The sequence below is a fragment of the Bos mutus genome, chromosome 8, assembly GCF_027580195.1.
Source record: "Bos mutus isolate GX-2022 chromosome 8, NWIPB_WYAK_1.1, whole genome shotgun sequence".
NCBI lineage: Eukaryota > Metazoa > Chordata > Mammalia > Artiodactyla > Bovidae > Bos > Bos mutus.
Genome location: NC_091624.1, coordinates 819,621 through 840,103, shown reverse-complemented (window position 1 = coordinate 840,103; position 20,483 = coordinate 819,621). Strand labels below are relative to the sequence as shown.

At 56.5% G+C, this 20,483-nt stretch overlaps 1 protein-coding gene across 1 annotated transcript in view; it reads right to left on the bottom strand.

Moving 5' to 3' along the window:
* Positions 1-20,483, bottom strand: part of TPO (thyroid peroxidase) — a 35,169-nt gene that overhangs the window by 2,136 nt on the left and 12,550 nt on the right. Inside the window, exons 6-15 of the mRNA XM_070376065.1 lie at positions 18,058-18,187; positions 16,242-16,448; positions 14,371-14,877; positions 12,773-13,028; positions 12,097-12,267; positions 11,105-11,342; positions 9,819-10,027; positions 9,180-9,350; positions 3,487-3,618; positions 2,416-2,515 (exon numbers count right to left, since the gene is read on the bottom strand). Of these exons, the coding sequence (XP_070232166.1) occupies positions 2,416-2,515; positions 3,487-3,618; positions 9,180-9,350; positions 9,819-10,027; positions 11,105-11,342; positions 12,097-12,267; positions 12,773-13,028; positions 14,371-14,877; positions 16,242-16,448; positions 18,058-18,187 (2,121 nt within the window). The remainder of the gene's footprint in view (positions 1-2,415; positions 2,516-3,486; positions 3,619-9,179; positions 9,351-9,818; positions 10,028-11,104; positions 11,343-12,096; positions 12,268-12,772; positions 13,029-14,370; positions 14,878-16,241; positions 16,449-18,057; positions 18,188-20,483) is intronic.

Genomic DNA, 20,483 nt, shown 5'->3' with positions numbered 1-20,483 from the left:
CTTTCTCTGTCCTCCTCTGTGTCTCTGTCTCTGGTGTCTCGCTCTCTCTGTCTCTCTCCGTTGTCTCTCTGTCTCTGTCTCTGTCTCTCTCTGTTGTCTCTGTCTCTCTGTCTCTCTCCGTGGTCCCTCTCTATCTCTCTCTATCTCTCTCTGTCTCTCTCTGTCTTTATGTCTCTCTCTCTGTCTCTGTGTCTTTCTCTCTGTGTCTCTGTCTCTCTCCATTGTCTCTGTCTCTCTCTCCGTGGTCCCTCTCTGTCTTTCTATCTCTGTCTCTGTCTCTTCTCTGTCTTTATGTCTCTCTGTCTCTCTCCGTTGTCTCTCTATCTCGTCTCTGTCTCTCTCTGTTGTCTCTGTCTCTCTGTCTCTCTCCGTGGTCCCTCTCTATCTCTCTCTATCTCTCTCTGTCTCTCTCTGTCTTTATGTCTCTCTCTCTGTCTCTGTCTCCCTCCGTTGTCTCTCTCTCTCTGTCTCTGTGTCTTTCTCTCTGTGTCTCTGTCTCTCTCCATTGTCTCTGTCTCTCTCTCCGTGGTCCCTCTCTGTCTTTCTATCTCTCTCTGTCTCTGTCTCTTCTCTGTCTTTATGTCTCTCTGTCTCTCTCCGTTGTCTCTCTATCTCTGTCTCTGTCTCTCTCTGTTGTCTCTGTCTCTCTCTGTCTCTCTCCGTGGTCCCTCTCTGTCTCTCTCTCTCTGTCTCTATGTCTCTCTCTCCGTTGTCTCTCTATCTCTGTCTCTGTCTCTCTGTCTCTCTCCGTGGTCTCTGTCTATCTCTCTCTATCTCTCTCTGTCTTTATGTCTCTCTCTGTCTCTCTCCATTGTCTCTCTCTATCTCTCTCTGTCTCTCTGTCTCTCTCTCTCTGTCTCTATGTCTCTCTCTCCGTTGTCTCTCTATCTCTGTCTCTTTCTCTATCTCTCTCTGTCTCTCTCTGTCTTTATGTCTCTCTCTGTCTCTGTCTCCCTCCGTTGTCTCTCTCTCTCTGTCTCTGTGTCTTTCTCTCTGTGTCTCTGTCTCTCTCCGTTGTCTGTCTCTTTCTCTGTCTTTGTGTCTCTGTCTCCCTCTGTCTCTCTCCGTGGTCCCTCTCTGTCTATGTCTCTCTGTCTCTGTCTCTCTCTGTCTTTATGTCTCTCTCTCTGTCTCTCTCCGTTGTCTCTCTGTCTCTGTCTCCCTGTCTGTCTCCCTGTCTCTCCCATCAGCCCCCTCCCTTCCACCGGGCTGGAATCATCAGGGCTGCAGCGTGCAGATGCACAGGGGCTCAGAGGAGCCTCTGGGAGGAGGGGCTGTGGTTTAGGCTCCTTGCCTCAGAACTCTGAGGATGCAGTGTCCAGGGCCCCGCGGGGACTCGGGGGCTCACGCAGAGGCCCACGTGGTCCCATAAAGAACTCCTGCCCCTCCCCTCTCTGCCAGCAGTCTCCCTCCCCCCATGGGCTGACAGGTGGCTCAGGTAAGAGACACCTGGAAACCAAAGTCGTGTCTGCAGGGGCTTCTCCAGGCTCCAGAGTCTGCAGTCACGTGTGGCAGGCGCTTCCCTCCCAGAGGCCCTCAGGAAGGTGCTCATTTATATTGAAGAGAACAGCTATTTCTCCCGAGTCATGGGGGGAGGCACAGCATTCTTCATAACAATAAGGTGACTGACGTTGGACTGCAAGCTCTGCAAACGCAAAACTGCACCCGGATGCTACGCTATGGTAACACCAGCTTCACAGTGGGAGCATTTAGGAGGTGGCTACAGAGCCAGCTGACTGGGGCTGCTTGCCTAAGCCCGACCCATTTTTATTGCTTAAGTGATTTCTTGGTATCCAAGGGTTTTAAGAACTGGTAATAGCTAAGCTTTCAGGACCAGGGGATTGTGAAAACACAGGGGCCATTCCCTGACACCACACCCCTCTAAGACTCCTGGTCTGCAGTCAGGGTATCATCTACCGGGGTGCAGGAGGCTGAGCTCCCGGGAAGACAGGCGCCCAGCACAGGCCACCGGCAGCAGAGGGTCAGCGTGACGTGTGGACATGGGCTGGGTGCTGCACCCAAGTCTTAGAAGCAGGACTCCTGCAGCCAGCAGGGGAGAGCTGGCCCCAGGCTGATCTGAAAGTCTGCTCTTGAGGGAAGGGAGAGGAATGAAGAATAAGGTTTTACTCAGGAAAGACCTCTCTTCTCTGAGAAACCTTCGTAAGAACAAGAACCTTCGTCATTCAGCACAATGGCTTAATCGGACCAGCGATCCGGTATCACCGAGCCTCCATCCAGACGGCGGACACCCTCTGCCGTGTAGGGTTGCTCACCCTCAGTATTTGGGGCTAAAGGCAAGTCAGGAAGCAAATGGCTCTAGACACAGACGGGCGCCAATGGAGACAGCCGGCGATCGCCACCAGCTTCAGATCAGCCGGGCCCAAGGTGGGGAGCCGCTGTGAAGTGGGGACTTACCACCTGCAAACCACCGTCCAGGTGAGACCGGCCAGACTGCAGACGAGCACGGCACCCAGCACCAGCGAGACCACAGATGCCCGCGGGAGCCTCCCGGAGTCTGGAACAAGGGCGGAGCCTGTCGGTGAGCCTGCCCGCCCGACCCCAGCCCCAGCCCGGGTGCCCCAACCCTGGGAGCCCAGCAAGCTCTGTCCCGCTGGCCGTCCATTCCCGGCTGGCCTCTGCTATTCTTGGAGCTGAGCTCTGCTCCTCCCGCGGGAGTTTACTGAGATGTCTTGCCCTGGTAACAGGTGCTGGTACAGGAGCTGGAAGCCAAGTTAAGGTTCCAGACCTACAGCTGTGAGGCTGTGTGACCACCAGCAAGCTGCTTACCCTCTCTGTTGTGCACACGGGGCTCAAATCCCGTGCTTCCCCCTCAGAGATAGTTCGGGGGGGCTGAAACTGAGCATCTGCAACAGGGTCTGCACCGCTCCCCCCAGGGTTCACGGCCTCCTGTGTCTCAGGCACAAACCCGCCGGCCCTGATCCCACCCAGCGTCAGAGAATGTGGGTGTGGGGAAAGCGAGGCCACACGATGACTTGCAGTCACCCTGAGTGGGGGCACAGACACCCCCGGCTGGCACAGAGGCCGTGGTCTCCCCTCGAGTGCGGGCACAGACACCCCCGGCTGGCACAGAGGCCGTGGTCTCACCCCGAGTGTGGGCACAGATACCCCCTGGCGGGCAGACATCCCCTGGCTGGCACAGACATCCCCGGCGGGCATAGAGGCCGTGGTCTCACCCCGAGTGCGGGCACAGACACCCCTGGCTGGCACAGAGGCTGTGGTCTCCCCCCGAGTGCGGGCACAGACATCCCCGGCGGGCATAGAGGCCATGGTCTCACCCCAAGTGCAGGCACAGACACCCCCGGCTGGCACAGAGGCCATGGTCTCACCCCGAGTGCGGGCACAGACACCCCCCAGCGGGCAGACATCCCCTGGCTGGCACAGACACCCCCGGTGGGCACAGAGGCCATGGTCTCACCCCCTGGCTGGCACAGACACCCCCGGCGGGCACAGAGGCCGTGGTCTCACCCACACAGGTCCTGCCGTCCTCGCCGGGCACGTGGGGGTCACTGCACTCACACTGGAAGCTGCCCTTGGTATTCTTGCACCGCGCAGACGCGTGGCAGGGGGGGTCCACTTCATTCTCACACTCATTGATGTCTGCACACACGATGGGCAGTCAGTGCCCAGCCTCCGCACCCCTCCCCAGGAGGCCAGCCCCTCCCCAGTCCTGTCTCTAGTCCGGAGCAGGGGGATGTCACCCCAGGCCGGGGCCACACCTCCCAGCTCCTGCCCTTTGAAGGAGAACACCCCCTGAGCCCTCCCGAGGCCATGTGCCCGTCAGCCCCTCAGGACTCAGCTCGGCCCGTGGCCGCCTTCTGCCCCACTGGCCTGACCACTTCTCCCACCCCATCTATGGTGGCCACAAGGCCTGTGACCCCTCAGTTGGCCTGGGACGGGCCCCTGGGACATGGCCTGGAGGCACAGGTCATGCAGGCCGCTGGGCCTTGCTCAGACGTGGAGACTCGGCCTCCCTGGGAGACAGTGGCGCCGTCCGAGTCAGCCCGCCCTGAGCTACAGCGTCCAGCCCGACGGTCCACACTGGGCCTCCACCACCGAGGAAACGTCGGGCGTGCAACGGGAGCCGAGACCTGCCCCCCAGGCTTGAGCTGAGCCCCCAAAACGGGGAACGTGTGCAGCCCCTGTGGTCTCCCACCTGAACCCACGACTACGCTAAGTCTTCAGGCTCCTGTGTCTAAATAACTAGCCCTCTATTCGGGCCGATTCCAGGAGACTTGGGCTGGGGCAGGCGTCCAGAGATTCGACATGTCCCACACACGTATTGCATGACCGCACACCACCCCGGGAGTGATGGAGAGCTGGTTAACAGAGAGCTGGTTAACGTGGCATCAGATGCGTCCAGGCGTTGCCGCATTAGGCCCAGCTGGGTTCCCGGGGAGCCACGCTCTGAAGGAAACGGGAAGGAGGCCTCGCCCGCCCATGGCTGAGCCCTCACCTGACGGGGTGCCCGTCCCGGCCGTGCCCACGTCCTCCGGGGCAGATCTGAAGAGGTGAAGAGGCAGAAATGCCTTCACCCCCTCGGTTTCCAGTCAGCTCCCTGTGCCGTCGGTCCGTCTGCAGCTTGAACCTGGACGTCGCCCAGAGCCCCTATCTTGCTGCCTGGTCGTCCTTCTGGCACCTGGAGGGAGCGTCCGCACCTTCCCTGCGGCAGCCCCCGCCTCCCCCAGGTCCCCTCTCCACGACTCAGAGTCTAGAGGCCGGGGCCCTTCTGGGACAACACTTTTAGAGTCCCCAGAATTGGAATGAAAATCTTGTATTGTGATGACCTATACACAACAGGAAAGTTACCATCTTCCCTGTTTTTCAGGGCACATTCTGGTCGAATTAGGTACTTTCACAGGCCATCAACTAGGACCCTGCTCCATCTCCGGACGGTTTCCTCTTCCCAGACCGAAACCGTAGAACTGAGCAACCTGGGTCTTGCTTCGATTCCCTGTACACCGGCCCGATTCTTGCCTGAGTCCACTTCCCACCGCTCTGAGGTCCTGCTAACACGGCTGACGTGGGGGTGCTTCTCCCGGCCCCGCAGGCGTCCTGCTTCTGCTCTGTGGTCTCTGCTCTGGGTGCCTCCAGGAGCAGGAATGCTGGGCCCCCGCAGGCAGGAGACTGAGGTCTCGCCGGGAAACGGCGACCTCCAGTGGGGACTCTGCATCCGTGATGCCTCCATGGAAACACTTCTGCTTCACTGCAGGAATGGCTCTGCCAGCTCCGTCCCACGAGCCTCCCTGGGGTTCCAGCCTCTGCTGCCGGCTCTGTCCTTCGCCGGTCATTCACCTGTCGGCAACTGTGAGGTGGCTCCTGGGGCTTCCTTTCTAGAAAGATGACTTAGGGATGGGGGCCACTGGGAGGGCATCCTTTATCCAGGCAAACAGTCCCTGGAAGGCAGTGATGCCCACAGGCACTTCTGGGGGAGGGGGGTTATGTGTGTATGCATTGGGGGTTTCCTTTTAGTTCTTTTCTTAAGTTGAAGTATAGCTGCTGTACAATATTATGTAACTTATTTTACATTATTATATGTTACATTATACAAGTTATAATGGGTTGGTGCTAGTGGTAAAGAACCCGCCTGCCAATGCAGGACATGCAAGAGACACAGGTTCCAACCCCTGGGTCAGGAAGATCCCCTGGAGGAGGCCGTGGCAACCTGCTCCAGTGTTCTTGCCTGGAGAATCCCATGGACAGAGGAGACGGGAGGGCTACAGTCCATGGAGTCACAAAGGGTCAGACACGACTGGAGTGGCTTAGCACGCATCCATGCACACAAATTATATTACATAATTTATATTATGTTCAGTTCAGTTCAGTTGCTCAGTCGTGTAAGACTGTTTGTGACCCCATGGACCGCACCGCACCAGGCTTCCCTGTCCATCACAAACTGCCGGATTTACTCAAACTCAGCTTGTCCATTGAGTCGGTGATGCCATCCAACCATGTCATCCTCTGTCATCTCCTCCTCCTGCCCTCAATCTTTCCCAGAATCAGGGTCTTTTCAAATAAGTCACCTCTTCACATCAGGTGGCCAAAGGATTGGAGTTTCAGCTTCAACATCAGTCCTTCCAATGAATATTCAAGACTGATTTCCTTTAGGATGAACTTGTTGGATCTCCTTGCAGTCCAAGGGACTCTCAAGAGTCTTCTCCAACACCACAGTTCAAAAACATCAATTCTTCGACACTCAACTTTCTTTATAGTCCAACTCTCACATCCCTACATGACTACTGGAAAAACCATAGCCTTGACTAGATGGACCTTTGTTGGCAAAGTAACGTCTTTGCTTTTTAATATGCTATCTAGGTTGGTCATAACTTTCCTTCCAAGGAGTAAGCGTCTTTTAATTTCATGGCTGCAGTCACCATCCGCAGTGATTTTGGAGCCCAAAAAATAAAGTCAACTACTGTTTCCACTGTTTCTCCATCTATTTCCCATGAAGTGATGGGACTGGATGCCGTGATCTTAGTTTTCTGAATGTTTAGTTTTAAGCCAACTTATTGGCTTAAACTCACTCTCCTCTTTCACTTTCATCAAGAGGCTTTTTAGTTCCTTTTCACTTCCTGCCATAAGGGTGGTGTCATCTGCATATCTGAAGTTATTGATATTTCTCCCGGCAATCTTAATTCCAGCTTGTGCTTCATCCAGGCCAGCGTTTCTCATGATGTACTCTGCATATAAGTTAAATACGCAGGTGACAATATACAGCCTTGACGTACTCCTTTTCCTATTTGGAACCAGTCTGTTGTTCCATGTCCAGTTCTAACTGTTGCTTCCTGACCTACATACAGGTTTTTCAAGAGGCAGGTCAGATGGTTTGGTATTCCCATCTCTTTCAGAATTTTCCACAGTTTATTGTGATCCACACAGTCAAAGGCTTTGGCGTAGTCAGTAAAGCAGAAATAAATGTTTTTCTGGAACTCTGTTGTTTTTTCGATGATCCAGTGGATGTTGGCAATTTGATCTCTGGTTCCTCTGCCTTTTCTAAAACCAGCTTGAACATCTGGAAGTTCACGGTTCACGTGCTGCTGAAGCCTGGCTTGGAGAATTTTGAGCATTACTTTACTAGCCTGTGAGATAAGTGCAATTGTGCAGTAGTTTGAGCATTCTTTGGCATTGCCTTTCTTGGGATTGGAATGAAAACCAACATTTTCCAGTCCTGTGGCCACTGCTGAGTTTTCCAAATTTGCTGGCATCTTGACTGCAGCACTTTCACAGCATCATCTTTCAGTATTTGGAATAGCTCAACTGGAATTCCATCACCTCCACTAGCTTTGTTCGTGTGATGCTTTCTAAGGCCCACTTGACTTCACATTCCAGGATGTCTGACTCTAGGTGAATGATCACACCATCGTGATTATCTGGGTCGTGAAGATCTTTTTTGTACAGTTCTTCTGTGTATTCCTGCCACCTCTTTTTAATATCTTCTGCTTCTGTTAGGTCCATACCATTTCTGTCCTTTATCGAGCCCATCTTTGCATGAAATGTTGCCGTGGTATCTCTAATTTTCTTGAAGAAATCTCTAGCCTTTCCCATTCTATTGTTTTCCTGTATTTCTTTGCACTGTTCCCTGAGGAAGGCTTTCTTATCTCCCATCAGATAAGAAGGAACTCTGCAGTCAAATGGGTATATCTTTCCTTTTCTTTTTTGCTTTCACTTCTCTTCTTTTCACAGTTATTTGTAAGGCCTCCTCAGACAGCCATTTTGCTTTTTTGCATTTCTTTTCCGTGGGGATGGTCTTGCTCCTTGTCTCCTGTACAATGTTTGAACCTCCGTCCATAGTTCTTCAGGCACTCTGTCTATCAGATCTAGTCCCTTAAATCTATTTCTCACTTCCACTGTATAATCATAAGGGATTTGATTTAGGTCATACCTGAATGATCTAGTGGTTTTCCCTACTTTCTTCAATTTAAGTCTGAATTTGGCAATAAGGAGTTCATGATCTGAGCCACAGTCAGCTCCTGGTCTTGTTTTTGCTGACTGTATAGAGCTTCTCCATCTTTGGCTGCAAAGAATAGAATCAATCTGATTTCAGTATTGACCATCTGGTGATGTCCATGTGTAGAGTCTTCTCTTGTGTTGTTGGAAGAGGGTGTTTGCTATGACCAGTGCGTTCTCTTGGCAAAACTCTGTTAGCCTTTGCCCTGCTTAATTCTGTACTCCAAGGCCAAGTTTGCCTGTTACTCCAGGTATCTCTTGACTTCCCACTTTTGCATCCCAGGCCCCTATAATGAAGAAGACATCTTTTTTGGGTGTTAGTTCTAAAAGGTCTTATAGGTCTTCATAGAACCATTCTACTTCAGCTTCTTCAGCATTACTGGTTGGGGCATAGACTTGGATTACTGTGATATTGAATGGTTTGCCTTGGAAACGAACAGAGATCATTCTGTCGTTTTTGAGATTGCATCCAAATACTGCATTTTGGACTCTTGTTGACCATGAAGGCTACTCCATTTCTTCTAAGGGATTCCTGCCCACAGTAGTAGATATAATGGTCATCTGAGTTAAATTCACCCATTCCAGTCCATTTTAGTTCGCTGATTCCTACAATATTGACATTCACTCTTGCCATCTCCTGTTTGACCACTTCGAATTTGCCTTGATTCATGGACCTGACATTCCAGGTTCCTATGCAATATTGCTCTTTACAGCATCGGACCTTGCTTCCATCACCAGTCACATCCACAACTGGGTGTTATTTTTGCTTTGGCTCCATCTCTTCATTCTTTCTGGAATTATTTCTCCACATCTCCAGTAGCATATCGGTCACCTACCAACCTGGCTCTCCCATCAGGAAGCTTCCATAAGCCTCTTATCCTTCTCCATCAGACGGCAGACAGACTGAAAACCACAATCACAGAAAACTAACCAATCTAATCACGTGGACCACAGCCTTGTCTAACTCAATGAAACTGTGAGCCATGCCGTGTAGGGCCACCCAAGACGGACAGGTCTTGGTGGAGAGTTCTGACAAAACGTGGTCCACTGGAGAAGGGAATGGCAAACCACTTCAGTATTCCTGCTTTGAGAACCCCATGAACAGTATGAACAGTATATTATGTTACATTATAATATTATACAAGTTATCCTTAATTTGAAAAATGCAGACGCGGGGTCGAGTCTTGCAGAGACACACCCGTTGAGCCACTGACCTCGACAGACCGGGGGCTGGGAGTCCCAGCCGCGTCGGGTGCAGGTGACCTGCTCGGGCCCTTGGAGTTGGAATCCGTGATGACAGGAGAACACCAGCACCCGCCGCCCAGAGTCGTCGCAGAGCAGGAAGCCCCCGTTCTCCACTTTGTCCGGGAAGCCACAGGCGTCGTCTGGGCGAGGTCGGCCGAGGACCACAGTCAGCGCAGCAGGCCTTCCAGTCCCTCCTCTGCAGCTGCACCCCCCAGCCTCCCAGGAGGGTCAGGTCCCCAGTCTCCTCCCTCCAGGCAGGACGCAGCTCCAGCTCTGGCCCTCCCGCTGCCCCCTGCCCCGGTCAGGCCTCTAACTCCTCCCCTCCTATCAGCCTTGCCCAGGCTTCCCGCCCATCCCCTGGAATCCCATTAATCAGAGGCGACCACAGTCCACACCGCACATGGCGGGGACGGGTCTCAGCCATCTGACCACCCTCCCGAGCCTGGGAGTCGCAATGGCTCCTGGGCAGGCATAGGCTGTAGCCCAGGGAGCAGCTGAGCAGGCGGACGCCCCCAGACAATCCTCCCCTCCCCTCCCCTCCGAAACACGGGGCTTCCGCCCCCAGATCCCGACCTTGACCCTCAAAGAGAAGCTCGCGGTTCGGGTACCTGGAGGAGGGGCCTCCCGCCAGGCGCGCAGGTCCATGCCCGGGATGCGGTCACATGACTCGAAGTCCTGGGGCCACTGCCCCACCCGGAAGGCGTCGCGGGGCACGCGGGTGAGGCCCGTGTTGTCGCAGATGACGCGGGACAGCGAGTGCCGACCCAGCTCGCGCCGCTGGGCCTCCGTGAACACCGCGCGGTGCTCCCACCAGAACCTGAGGGGACATGCATGAGGATATTCCTGTGAGAGCCCAGGCCGGGCCCGCGACCACGCCTGCCCACCCCGGTGCCCACACTGCCCCCACCGCGGGACACCGCGCCCGGGCCGTCCGGGGTCTCGGGAGCAGGGCCGCCCCCACCAGGTGATTGACAGTGATGCAGAGGGGGCCACAGCCTCAGGAGGGCCTGCGGCCTCAGGAGGGCCTGCAGCCTCAGGAGGGCCTGCAGCCTCAGGAGGGCCTGCGGCCTCAGGAGGGGCCCCAGCCTCAGGAGAGCCTGCGGCCTCAGGAGGGGCTCCAGCTCTGAGGGGGCTCCAGCCTCAGGAGGGGCTGCACCCTCAGGACGGGCTGCGGCCTCAGGAGGGGCTCCAGCTCTGAGGAGGCTCCAGCCTCAGGAGGGGCTGCACCCTCAGGACGGGCTGCAGCCTCAGGAGGGCCTGCGGCCTCAGGAGGGGCTCCGGCCTCAGGAGGCGGCTCCAGCCTCTGGAGGGGCTCCGGCCTCAGGAGGGCCTGCAGCATCAGGAGGGGCTGCAACCTCAGGAGGGGCCCCAGCCTCAGGAGAGCCTGCGGCCTCAGGAGGGGCTCCGGCCTCAGGAGGGCCTGCAGCATCAGGAGGGGCTCCAGCCTCAGGAGAGGCTTCAGCCTCAGGAGGGGCTCCGGCCTCAGGAGGGGCTCTAGCCTCAGGAGGGGGCTCCAGCCTCTGGAGGGGCTCCGGCCTCAGGAGGGCCTGCAGCCTCAGGAGGGGCTCCAGCCTCAGGAGAGGCTCCAGCTTCAGGAGGGGGTTCCAGCCTCAGGAGGGGCTCCAGCCTCAGGAGGGGCTCTAGCTTCAGGAGGGCCTACCCTGGAGGCCCTTCCCCGGGGCCCTCCTCCGGCCCGATGGACGGATCGCAGGGCAATTCCAGTGCTGCAGACAGGCTCCCTTCCTCGCCAGACGCTGCATAGCCATCAGAGCCCAGAGTGGACCTAAGCCCCAGAGAGATCCCCTCTCCCCGTCACATGAAACCCCACCTTTTGAGGAGAGCCCTCTGCACCGCCCACCCTAGCCCCTCAGAGGGAGCTGATTGGGGCCCCTACCGGTCGCCATCCCTCAGGGCCTTCATCTGCTTTCCCACGAGGCAGGCGAACAGCGGACCAGTCCTCGCCCCTGGGAGGAAGCTCTCCGCCAGGCCACCCAGCCACACGTCGATGTTGTCGGGATGCCCGTACAGGTCCAGGATTCTGTCGGCCATGCTCCCGTTGGCGGTGGCCGCGCCCAGGTCGGCCCGGGTCTCCAGTCTGGACAAGCCACAGAACTGCCGCCACTCATTGTACCCTGGGGGAGAGGGCCAAGACTGCCTGTCCCCGGGGTCCGGATGCCCCCCGCCCGCCTGCCAGCTGGGGCTGTGGCCACAGGGTCCCAGTGACAGCGGCCCCTGGAGGCCCCATGCCCAGCAAACCTGGCGCTGGACGGCTAGCCTGGGCGGTGGGGGCTCTCGCAGCCTGACCACAGACCAGCGGGGAGTCCTGCCCTGCTGCTCGCTGCTGGCCTGGGCGGTCCCCCCAGGAGGGCTCAGTCTTGGCCCAGCGCCGCGGCTGGGATCGGCTCTGGGACACGCATTCTGGGCAGCGGGTATCCCTGCTGTCTGTCACGGATGCCTGGCAGACTCCTGTCTCCTCACCTGTCTCCCTCCCCGGGCACTCAGCGCTGTGGTGTCTTTATCACAGAGTCTATGCCCGACGAGAAGGTCCTCACTCTCCCCAGCAACCGGGAGACTGGACCAGCGACAGCCTGGAGGCAGTGGGGTAGTGCCCACTGGCCCCATGGATGGTCAGAGAGGATCGGGGGGAGGTGGACACTGCATCCTGGGGCCCGACATGCTGCTGTGTGTCCGGGAAACAGCCTCGCTTCCCCGACTCACTCCTGCTGGACACCTGGGCCCCCTCCCCGGGCGGGGGCTCAGGACATCGGCTGCTCAGGGTCTGAGAAAAGCTGAACGGCCTTCAGTCTCACAGCTGATGTGCCTTACAAGCCGCTTCCTGGATGCGGGCAAAGCCGCAGGTTCGGCTCTCTGCACGCGGAGGCCCACCTGGCAGGCCGTGGTCCCGGCCCCGCTGCAGGTTGATGGATGCCAGGTCCAGGGTCCCTGCGTCCGACAGCACGAAGAGCCTCTCCGTCAGCTCCTCGTTCAGCAGCTGGTCCTGCACCTGCAGCTTGGCCGGTCTCGCCAGCAGACCCCGCATGACGGGGTCCACCCCGCCTGGAGGAGGCAGAGAAGAAAGGTGCGCCCTCAGCTGAGTCCGGGAAACAGAACCAGGCCTCGATGGCGAACTAGGCTGCTTCTGAACAAACGTCTCTCATGAGCTCAGGAACTCCACCGCCCCCAGGGATCCCCAAGTCTCCCGGCCCTTAGGGTGCCGCCTGGTGGTGGAGTCCCCCCACAGCCCGACCACCATGTGCGTTGGAAGGGACTGGGTGGCGGCTCAGGGCAGGGCGTCGGTGTCTGTTTCTGAGCCACAGCAACATTACAGCAGAAGGAAGCGCTCGCTGAGTCTGAAGTGCAGACCAGTGAACGAAGCCCAGGTGGCTGAGGGCGCCCAGGGCCCTGCCTGGGAGTCCTGGAAACCCAGGACAGGGAGAGAGTCTGATGAACCGGGCTTGTCGGTTAAAAAACGCTTTGGCTCTGCTGCTTCTCTCAAGAGCATCCAGCCAGCAGGCAGGATGCCACCCGGCTCCTCTTCTCCAGGGTGGGCCAGGGGTCCCACCTTCCTCGAGGAGCCGCCAGGGCCGGAAGAAGGCGTCCCTCAGCAGCAGGCGGGGCCCCAGGTGCTCCTGGAAGCGGGCGTCCAGCCGCTGCACCAGCGGATGGATGGTGGCATGGCCGAAGCGGAAGGCGGCCGTGGAGAACACGTTGGACACGGTGGGGTCCACGCTGGGGTCGTAGCCCCTGTAGGGGCCCACGTGCCGCCCAAAGGCCTCGGGGCCCAGGATTCTGGGGACATAATCGCGCAGCGTGATGATCTGCAGACAAAGGAGAGCTGGTGGGAACCCAGCTCAGACACTGGGTCCCAGCCCGGGCCACGGGGAGGGGCTCCCTTCCTGCACAAGCCTGGGGGCCGCCACACCCCCAGGGTTGTCTTTGGGGGTCATGCCATCTGGCAGGGGAGCAGGAGATAGGAACAGTATCTGTTCCAAATACATTCCCGAGTTCTCGGCCTTTGTGGAGTTGGGTCAGAGACAGCCCCAGACGCCCTCCGGGCCAGGCCTGGCCCAGCAGGGCTCAGCGGCCTCTGCTCTGAGCCCTCAGTGCCTGGGCTACCGGGGCTCAAAGGCGGACAAGGAGCAGGCCCATCCCAAGTTGAGGTCGCCGTGTGGATCTGGACGAGACCCACCTTCCTCCTTTGTAACACAAGATCTACAGGGTCGCGGAGGGGTTAAAGGGCTGCTGTCCAGGGTCTGCTGCAGGAGCACCCACATCAGAGACCCGCAAGCAGACACCACCGACTTAAAACAAGGCCCTGCCTCAGCCCCATGAGACCAGTGGACTCAGTAAACGTGTCTGACGGGTGAAAGAAATTTTTCCAACATCACTCAAGTGAGAATGGCCAACGTGACACTCCATTCACTATCCTCTGATTTGAGGTTTGCTGCTGCTACTGCTAAGTCGCTTCAGTCGTGTCCAACTCTGTGGGACCCCAGAGACAGCAGCCCACCAGGCTCCCCCGTCCCTGGGATTCTCCAGGCAAGAACACTGGAGTGGGTTGCCATTTCCTTCTCCAGTACTTGAAAGTGAAAAGTGAAAGTGAAGTCGCTCAGTGGTGTCCGACCCTCAGCGACCCCACGGACTGCAGCCTTCCAGGCTCCTCCGTCCACGGGATTTTCTAGGCAAGAGTACTGGAGTGGAGTGCCATTGCCTTCTCCGGATTTGAGGTTTAAAATATCATAATCAAAAAAATATATCATAATCAATCTTTTTGCTAATTTGCAAATCTCATACAGATTGTTTTTCCTTTTGATTTTCTCCATTGTCTCCGAAGTAAATCACAGTAATCGGTGGATCCCCCTCAAAGGGGTGCCATGAGGATTAAATGAGTTAAACCCCTCCCCCGCCCCTGAGCACTTAGAATGGTCTTGGCATCCGGGGAGCACTGGTGGGCAGTGCGTTACTATGGCTGCGGCGGCCGCGGTCTCTGGCAGAACAATCACCGCCAGAGGGATAATCGTCCTCCCAAGGGATGCGGGGCTTCCACGGGGGCGCCAGGGCCCCAGTGTTTCAGAAGTGGGGGGGTGTAAATCTCGCTCCGGGGGCCCACGCAGCCCCGCGCGCACCCAGGGGTGGAGCTCACAAGGCCCCTGCGCGCACCTGGTGCAGCGCGCCCACCACCTTGCGCGCCTCCTGGTAGGCGGTGTCCGCGCTCCAGTGCGCGTTGAGGGCCTTGAGCGCGGTGGCCAGGCGGTTGTGCTCCCGCAGCCACAGTGTGTGCAGGGCCGCCAGGGCGGGGACCTCGCTGGCGCGGCCGTCGCCGGCCAGGAAGCAGGGTGCGCGGGCTCCGGGCGCGCCGGGCTGGGGCGCGCAAGCGGGGGGCGCGGACGGCGGCGCGAAGGGCAGGAAGGCGCGGCCCGCGTCCCGGTAGCGCGCGTTGACGCGCAGCAGCCCCTCGGCGCTCGTCCAGTTCCGCAGCCGCCGCTCCGAGGCCGCGGAGCTGCCGTACACGGTGGACGCGTCCAGGAACGAGGTCAGCCCGTTCATCTGCTGGCGCGGGTTGGCGGAAGACAGGTTGCCGAACAAGGCGCCTTGGGTCCCGGTGCCGCAGGCGGCCGTGGAGCGGTAAAACGGCAGACAGGCGGGGCCCGCGGCGTTCGCGGGCAGCTGGGGGAGCGGGAGTCGGGTTAGCGCGCGTCCCGGGCCCTCCCAGAGGCGCTAGGGCCCGGGCTCGCGCGCAGCCCTCCCCCAGGTCGGGGGGATCGGACTGGCACGCAGCTGCGCAGGTGCCCGTTCCCCCAGACTTCCCTCTGGTTTTGCCCCGCCTGGGGGCCACCCCTGGGGATTCCGGCAGTGTGGGTGTGAGGCTTGGCGGCGCCCTGTCTGCTGGCTCTCCTTGCCTCTCCCCCAATCAGGAAGCTCTTCCTGGGGCCCGCATCTCTCCAGCCCCCTTCCTAGCTCAGGGCTCCGCGTGGGGGATCGCTGCTCAGCTAAGGGTTATGGAGTAAATGTGAGTGAGGACTCCCAGCCCACGCAGTCTTTGCTCATGGGTAGGAAATGTCCCTTGCCAGCCTCGGAGATACTTTCTTAGGAGAAGTCACTGTAGGAGAAATACAGTAAAAAGCATACCTGTACGTCTCCTTCCTTGCAGGCAGAGGGAAACCAGAAGAATATTAACAGAGAACGGTTCTGCTAGCTCTGTCAAAAGCTCCCAGGCTCCTGCCCGAAAGCTAGCGGTTGAATCCCAGGGGTCTGTTAGGAATTCTGCCCAGGATTCAGGGCAGGGCTGTTCTCTGCTACGTGTGACAGCTGACTATAGCGACAACGCTGGAAACAACCAACCCCAATGCTCACCAGTAAGCGAACTGGTTAAATAAGTTGTAATTTGAACACAGTTGGGTGATGAGGGTCATTTAACAGCCCAGTTTCTGTCCATTTGATGACGTGGAGCCGCGTGTAAGGTTTATTAGTAAGCGGCTCACGCTGGTTTCACATCATGCGCGCAGTAGGACACAGCAGATGTGCGTAAGGTGTGTGTGTGCGCGCTCAGTCGTGCCCGACGCTTTGTGACCCCATGGACTGCACCCGCCAGGCTCCTCTGTCCATGGGGTTCTCCAGGCAAGAATACTGGAGTGGGTTGCCATCTCCTCCTCCAGGGGCTCTTCCTGGGATCAAACCTGCGTCTCCTGTGTCTCCTGCATTGGCAGGCGGATCCTTTACCACTGAACCACCGAATAAGGTATAAACACACAGGTCATTTTAATTCCTTTTTTCTGGCCCTGTGGGGTCTCAGTTCCCCCAGCAGGGATTGAACTGGCTTCTAGCCCCTGGACCACCAGGAAACGCCCATGCAGATAATTTCATACCCACATGTGGAGATAGTTTCTGGCAGAAAATACAGGAAATTCCTCACAGCTGTAACACCCCCCACCCCCCGCCCCGGGAACAGGACACAGAGTGACCCGTGTTTGACACTTCAAAGTGGTATCTGTTAGTTTCATAATACAGCGAGGGACGTTCAGAAATCCTACCTGTATGGGAAAGCATGGGCTTCGGGGCTCGCAGGTCAGCTGGCAGTCGGCCCCCACCCAGGGGGCAGAGGGGGCTGCGCTCTGTGGCGTGAAGGCGATGTCGTGGTCGATGTACTGGCCCCACGCCGTCAGGAGGTCAGAGTACCGGTCGTCCCCCGTCACAGCCTCATTGGAGGCGTGTATGATGCGTCTGGTCACCTCCCGGACCTGGAGGGGCAGACCAGCCGTCACGTGCAGGAGCCGCCTGCCTGCAGGCGCGGGGAGCCGACGCCTGGCAGTGAGGGGCCGAGAGGCGAGCCTGCGTTTCAGGGGCTCCATGCCACGCTTAGCGCCCGGGAGCTCCTGGGGGAAGATGGGATCCCTGGAGACCCCCGACTGTCCTCCTCGAGATTCATTGCTCTGTGCTGATTTGGGGCCAACAGGGCAGGAGGAGAAGGGGACGACAGAGGATGAGATGGCTGGATGGCATCACTGACTCAATGGGCATGAGTTTGAGTAAACTCCGGGAGTTGGTGATGGACAGGGAGGCCTGGTGTGCTGCAGTCCATGGGGTCACAAAGAGTTGGACATGACTGAGCAACTGAACTGAACTGGTTTCTTCATTTGTAAATAAATACAAAATGTCCATCTTCCGGGAGTGGTATGATTAAACTGAATCCTCCAGGGATTAGCTCCAGATAGTCCATGGCTGAGAGTGGGTGCCTGGTGCCCGGGGGTGAGGGAGAGGGCTGCTCCCCGGCGTTGAAGCCCGTGGAGTTTGCCTGGCCCGAGCTCAGACCCGTTTGGTGTCGGCGGCTTCTTTTTTCCGCTTCTCTGTTTGTGACCCCGTGCGTGTACACCTGCCGTCCTATGCTTGTCCCACTACTGCATTTGGGGGCAGACTTGCTTTCTGGTTTCACTGGCCCCAAAGGACGGAGGCTTTGCCCCACGAGGGGCTGCACCCAGAGCTTCCCCAGCCCTGATTCAGATTACTCAGAGGATGAGATTTGGGACTCTGAAAACGATGAGAGTTAGATCAGACTTGAGATTCTGATGCTGTGATGGCTGAGACAGTGGGGGCCTTGGAATGGGGTAGGTGGGTTTTGCACATGGATTGGGTCTGATATTTCTGGGGTCAGAGGGTGGACTGGTACCAGGGTGATGGCCCCCAGAGATGTCCACGCCTGCATCCCCGGAGCCCGTGGCAACATCACATGGCTACAGGGACTTAGCAGGTTTGGTGACTGTAAGGACCTGGAGATGGGGGTGAGCCTAGATTCCAGGGGGATCTGATCTAACCACATGGGTCCTTAAAACCCGAGACCCTTCCCTGACTCACGGGAGATGCGACTTTGGAGCAAAGGCACCGAGACGCAGCCTTGCTGGCGTGGGGGCCCGTGAGCCGAGGCCATGGAAGCGTCCAGGGCTTTATTCACTGAAGCGGTCAGTCGGGCTGGGGACCCGCAATCCGTTTTTGGACCCAAGGGACCAGCAGATTAGGTTTGAGTTTATTTGACAAATGATTTGCCTCTGGGAGTAGACAGAAATTGCCATCTTTGCCTAAATGAGTGAATTCATCAATTAGAAGCGTCTTTGAACGTGGCTACTTCTCTACTTGTAACTTGACTCTGCGTTGGTCCGTCTGCTCACTGGCTAGTCAGAACCACAGTTTCTGGGCTATATGGTAAGTAGCCACCCCCCCAACCCCGCCCAGAACAGGGGCACCCGCTGGGGCCTGACCTGCGGAGCAGGGTCTCATCAGAGACTGGGCCCCCCAGGGGAGGGAAGGTTTGCCAAGTTCCGAGACTCCTTGCAGCCCTGTTCTGCCAGCACTGACCGGGGGCAGGGGAAAGCCCTTGTACAGGAAGTGGGGGTTCCAGCCTCGGGGCTCACTGATGCCATCCTCGTAGGCGGGGGGCAGCCATCTGGCCAGCGCTGTGTTGGAGGCTCCCCAGCGGGGGTGGTCTCTGTGGAGACAGAAGGGCACGAGCTGTGTTGGAGTGCAGGAGGAGGGAGGCAGCCACGGCAGGTGCTATGACCTGGCAGCACGGTCTCTGGGTGAAGCCACATGGTGCGGCTGCTCCTGGGGGTGACCGGAGGGTGAAGCCCTTGGTTCAGCGGGGGCTGCACGCCCCGCAGTGCGGAGATGCTCGGGGGATGCGCAGGTGCCGTGGTCTCGGGGGAACTGACTTCCACGGCAGCCGCACGTGCCCCCCGCCCAGCGCCTGAACTGACGCGTGCTGCGTGTCCACGAGCCGGCGCCCCCGCCACCCAGCTTCCGCTTTGCCTCTGAGGCTGCCTCTCACCTGGGAACTCGAGACGCGCCACAGGCACCCCCGGGCTCCCCACAAAGGCGTGCCCTGATTCCTCTGAGCACCCTCCCTCAGGATGTCCTGCAGCCACCCGGGCAGGTGCCCTTTCCTGTCTCCAGTGTTTACCTGGAGGACAAAGTTTCTGCTAGAAAGTGAGATGGAGGGAACTTCCTGAAGTGTTCTTGAGGCACAAGTGGGATGGCTGTATTCATACTTTTATTTGAATCAAAAATAAGTCAGGCTTTTTCTGGGAGAGAGTAATTGTCACTTGGTTGGTGGATCAGACAATGAGATGGACTCAACCAAAGGGGAAAATGGGGATTTTTTTCCCTAAACAGACAGATCTGCGGTTTCATTCTACTGGCCAAGATATGTCTTGACAAAAACATAAAGTTCCTGATGAGGCAGAGTTCTGCCTAATGTCATTTTGATTTTACAAATGACTTTTGAGCCTGAATTTTGTGTCGTGAAGGTGCCTCAAGGAGAAAGGTATTAATAAAAATCAATATTAATATTAAGGTATTAATAAGAATCAATCAAACTGGAAAAGGTCAGTTTTCATTCCAATCCCAAAGAAAGGAAAGCCAAAGAGTGTTCAAACTACCGCACAATTGCACTCATCTCACACGCTAGCAAAGTAATGCTCAAAATTCTCCAAGCCAGGCTTCTACAGTATGTGAACCATGAACTTCCAAATGTTCAAGCTGGATTTAGAAAAGGCAGAGGAACTAGAGATCAAATTGCCAACACCCATTAGATCATTGAAAAAGCAAGAGAGTTCCAAAAAAACATCTATTTCTGCTTTATTGACTACCCTTTGACTGTGTGGATCACAACAAACTGGAAAACTCTTAAAAGAGCCTGGGAATACCAGACCACCTGACCTGCCTCCCAAGAAATCTGTTTGCCTGTCAAGAAGCAGCAGTTAGAACTGGACATGGAACAGACTGGTTCCAAATCGGGAAAGGAGCATGTCAAGACTGTATATTGTCACCCTGCTTATTTAACTTATAGGCAGAGTACATCATGAGAAACGCTGGGCTGAATGAAGCACAAGCTTGAATCAAGTTCGCTGGGAAATATATCAATAACCTCAGATATGCAGATGACACCATCCTTATGGCAGAAAGTGAAAAAGAACTCAAGAGCCTCTTGATAAAAGTGAAAGAGGAGAGTGAAAAGTAGGCTTAAAACTCAACATTCAGAAAACTAAGATCATGGCATCTGGTCCCATCACTTCATGGTAAATAGATGAGGAAACAATGGTAACAGTGAGAGACTTTATTTTCTTGGGCTGCAAAGTCACAGCAGATGGTGACTACAGCCATGAAATAAAAAGACACTTGCTCCTTGGAAGGAAAGCTATGACCAACCTAGACAGTTTTTTGAAAAGCAGAGACATTACTTTACCAACAAAGGTCCATCTAGTCAAAGCTATGGTTTTTCCAGTACTCATGTATGGATGTGAGAGTTGGACTACAAAGAAAGCTGAGTGCCAAAGAATTGATGCTTTTGAACTGTGGTGTTGGAAAAGACTTTTAAGAGCCTGTTGGACAGCAAGGAGATCCAACCAGTTCATCCTAAAGGAAATCAGTCCTGAATATTCATTGGAAGGACTGCTGCTGAAGCTGAAACTCCAATACTTTGGCCACCTGATGTGAAGAGCTGACTCATTTGAAAAGACTCTGATGCTGGGAAAGATTGAAGGCAGGAGGAGAAGGGGACGACAGAGGATGAGATGGTTGGATGGCATCACCGACTCAATGGACATGAGTTTGAGCAAGCTCCGGGAGTTGGTGATGAACAGGGAGGCCTGGCATGCTGCAGTCCATGGGGGTCACGAAGAGTCGGATACGACTGAGCGACTGAACTGAACTGAAATGAAGAATCAATATGTCCCAGAAATGTTTCTCACAATGAGGAAATGAGAGACTAATGGTTGGTAACTAGT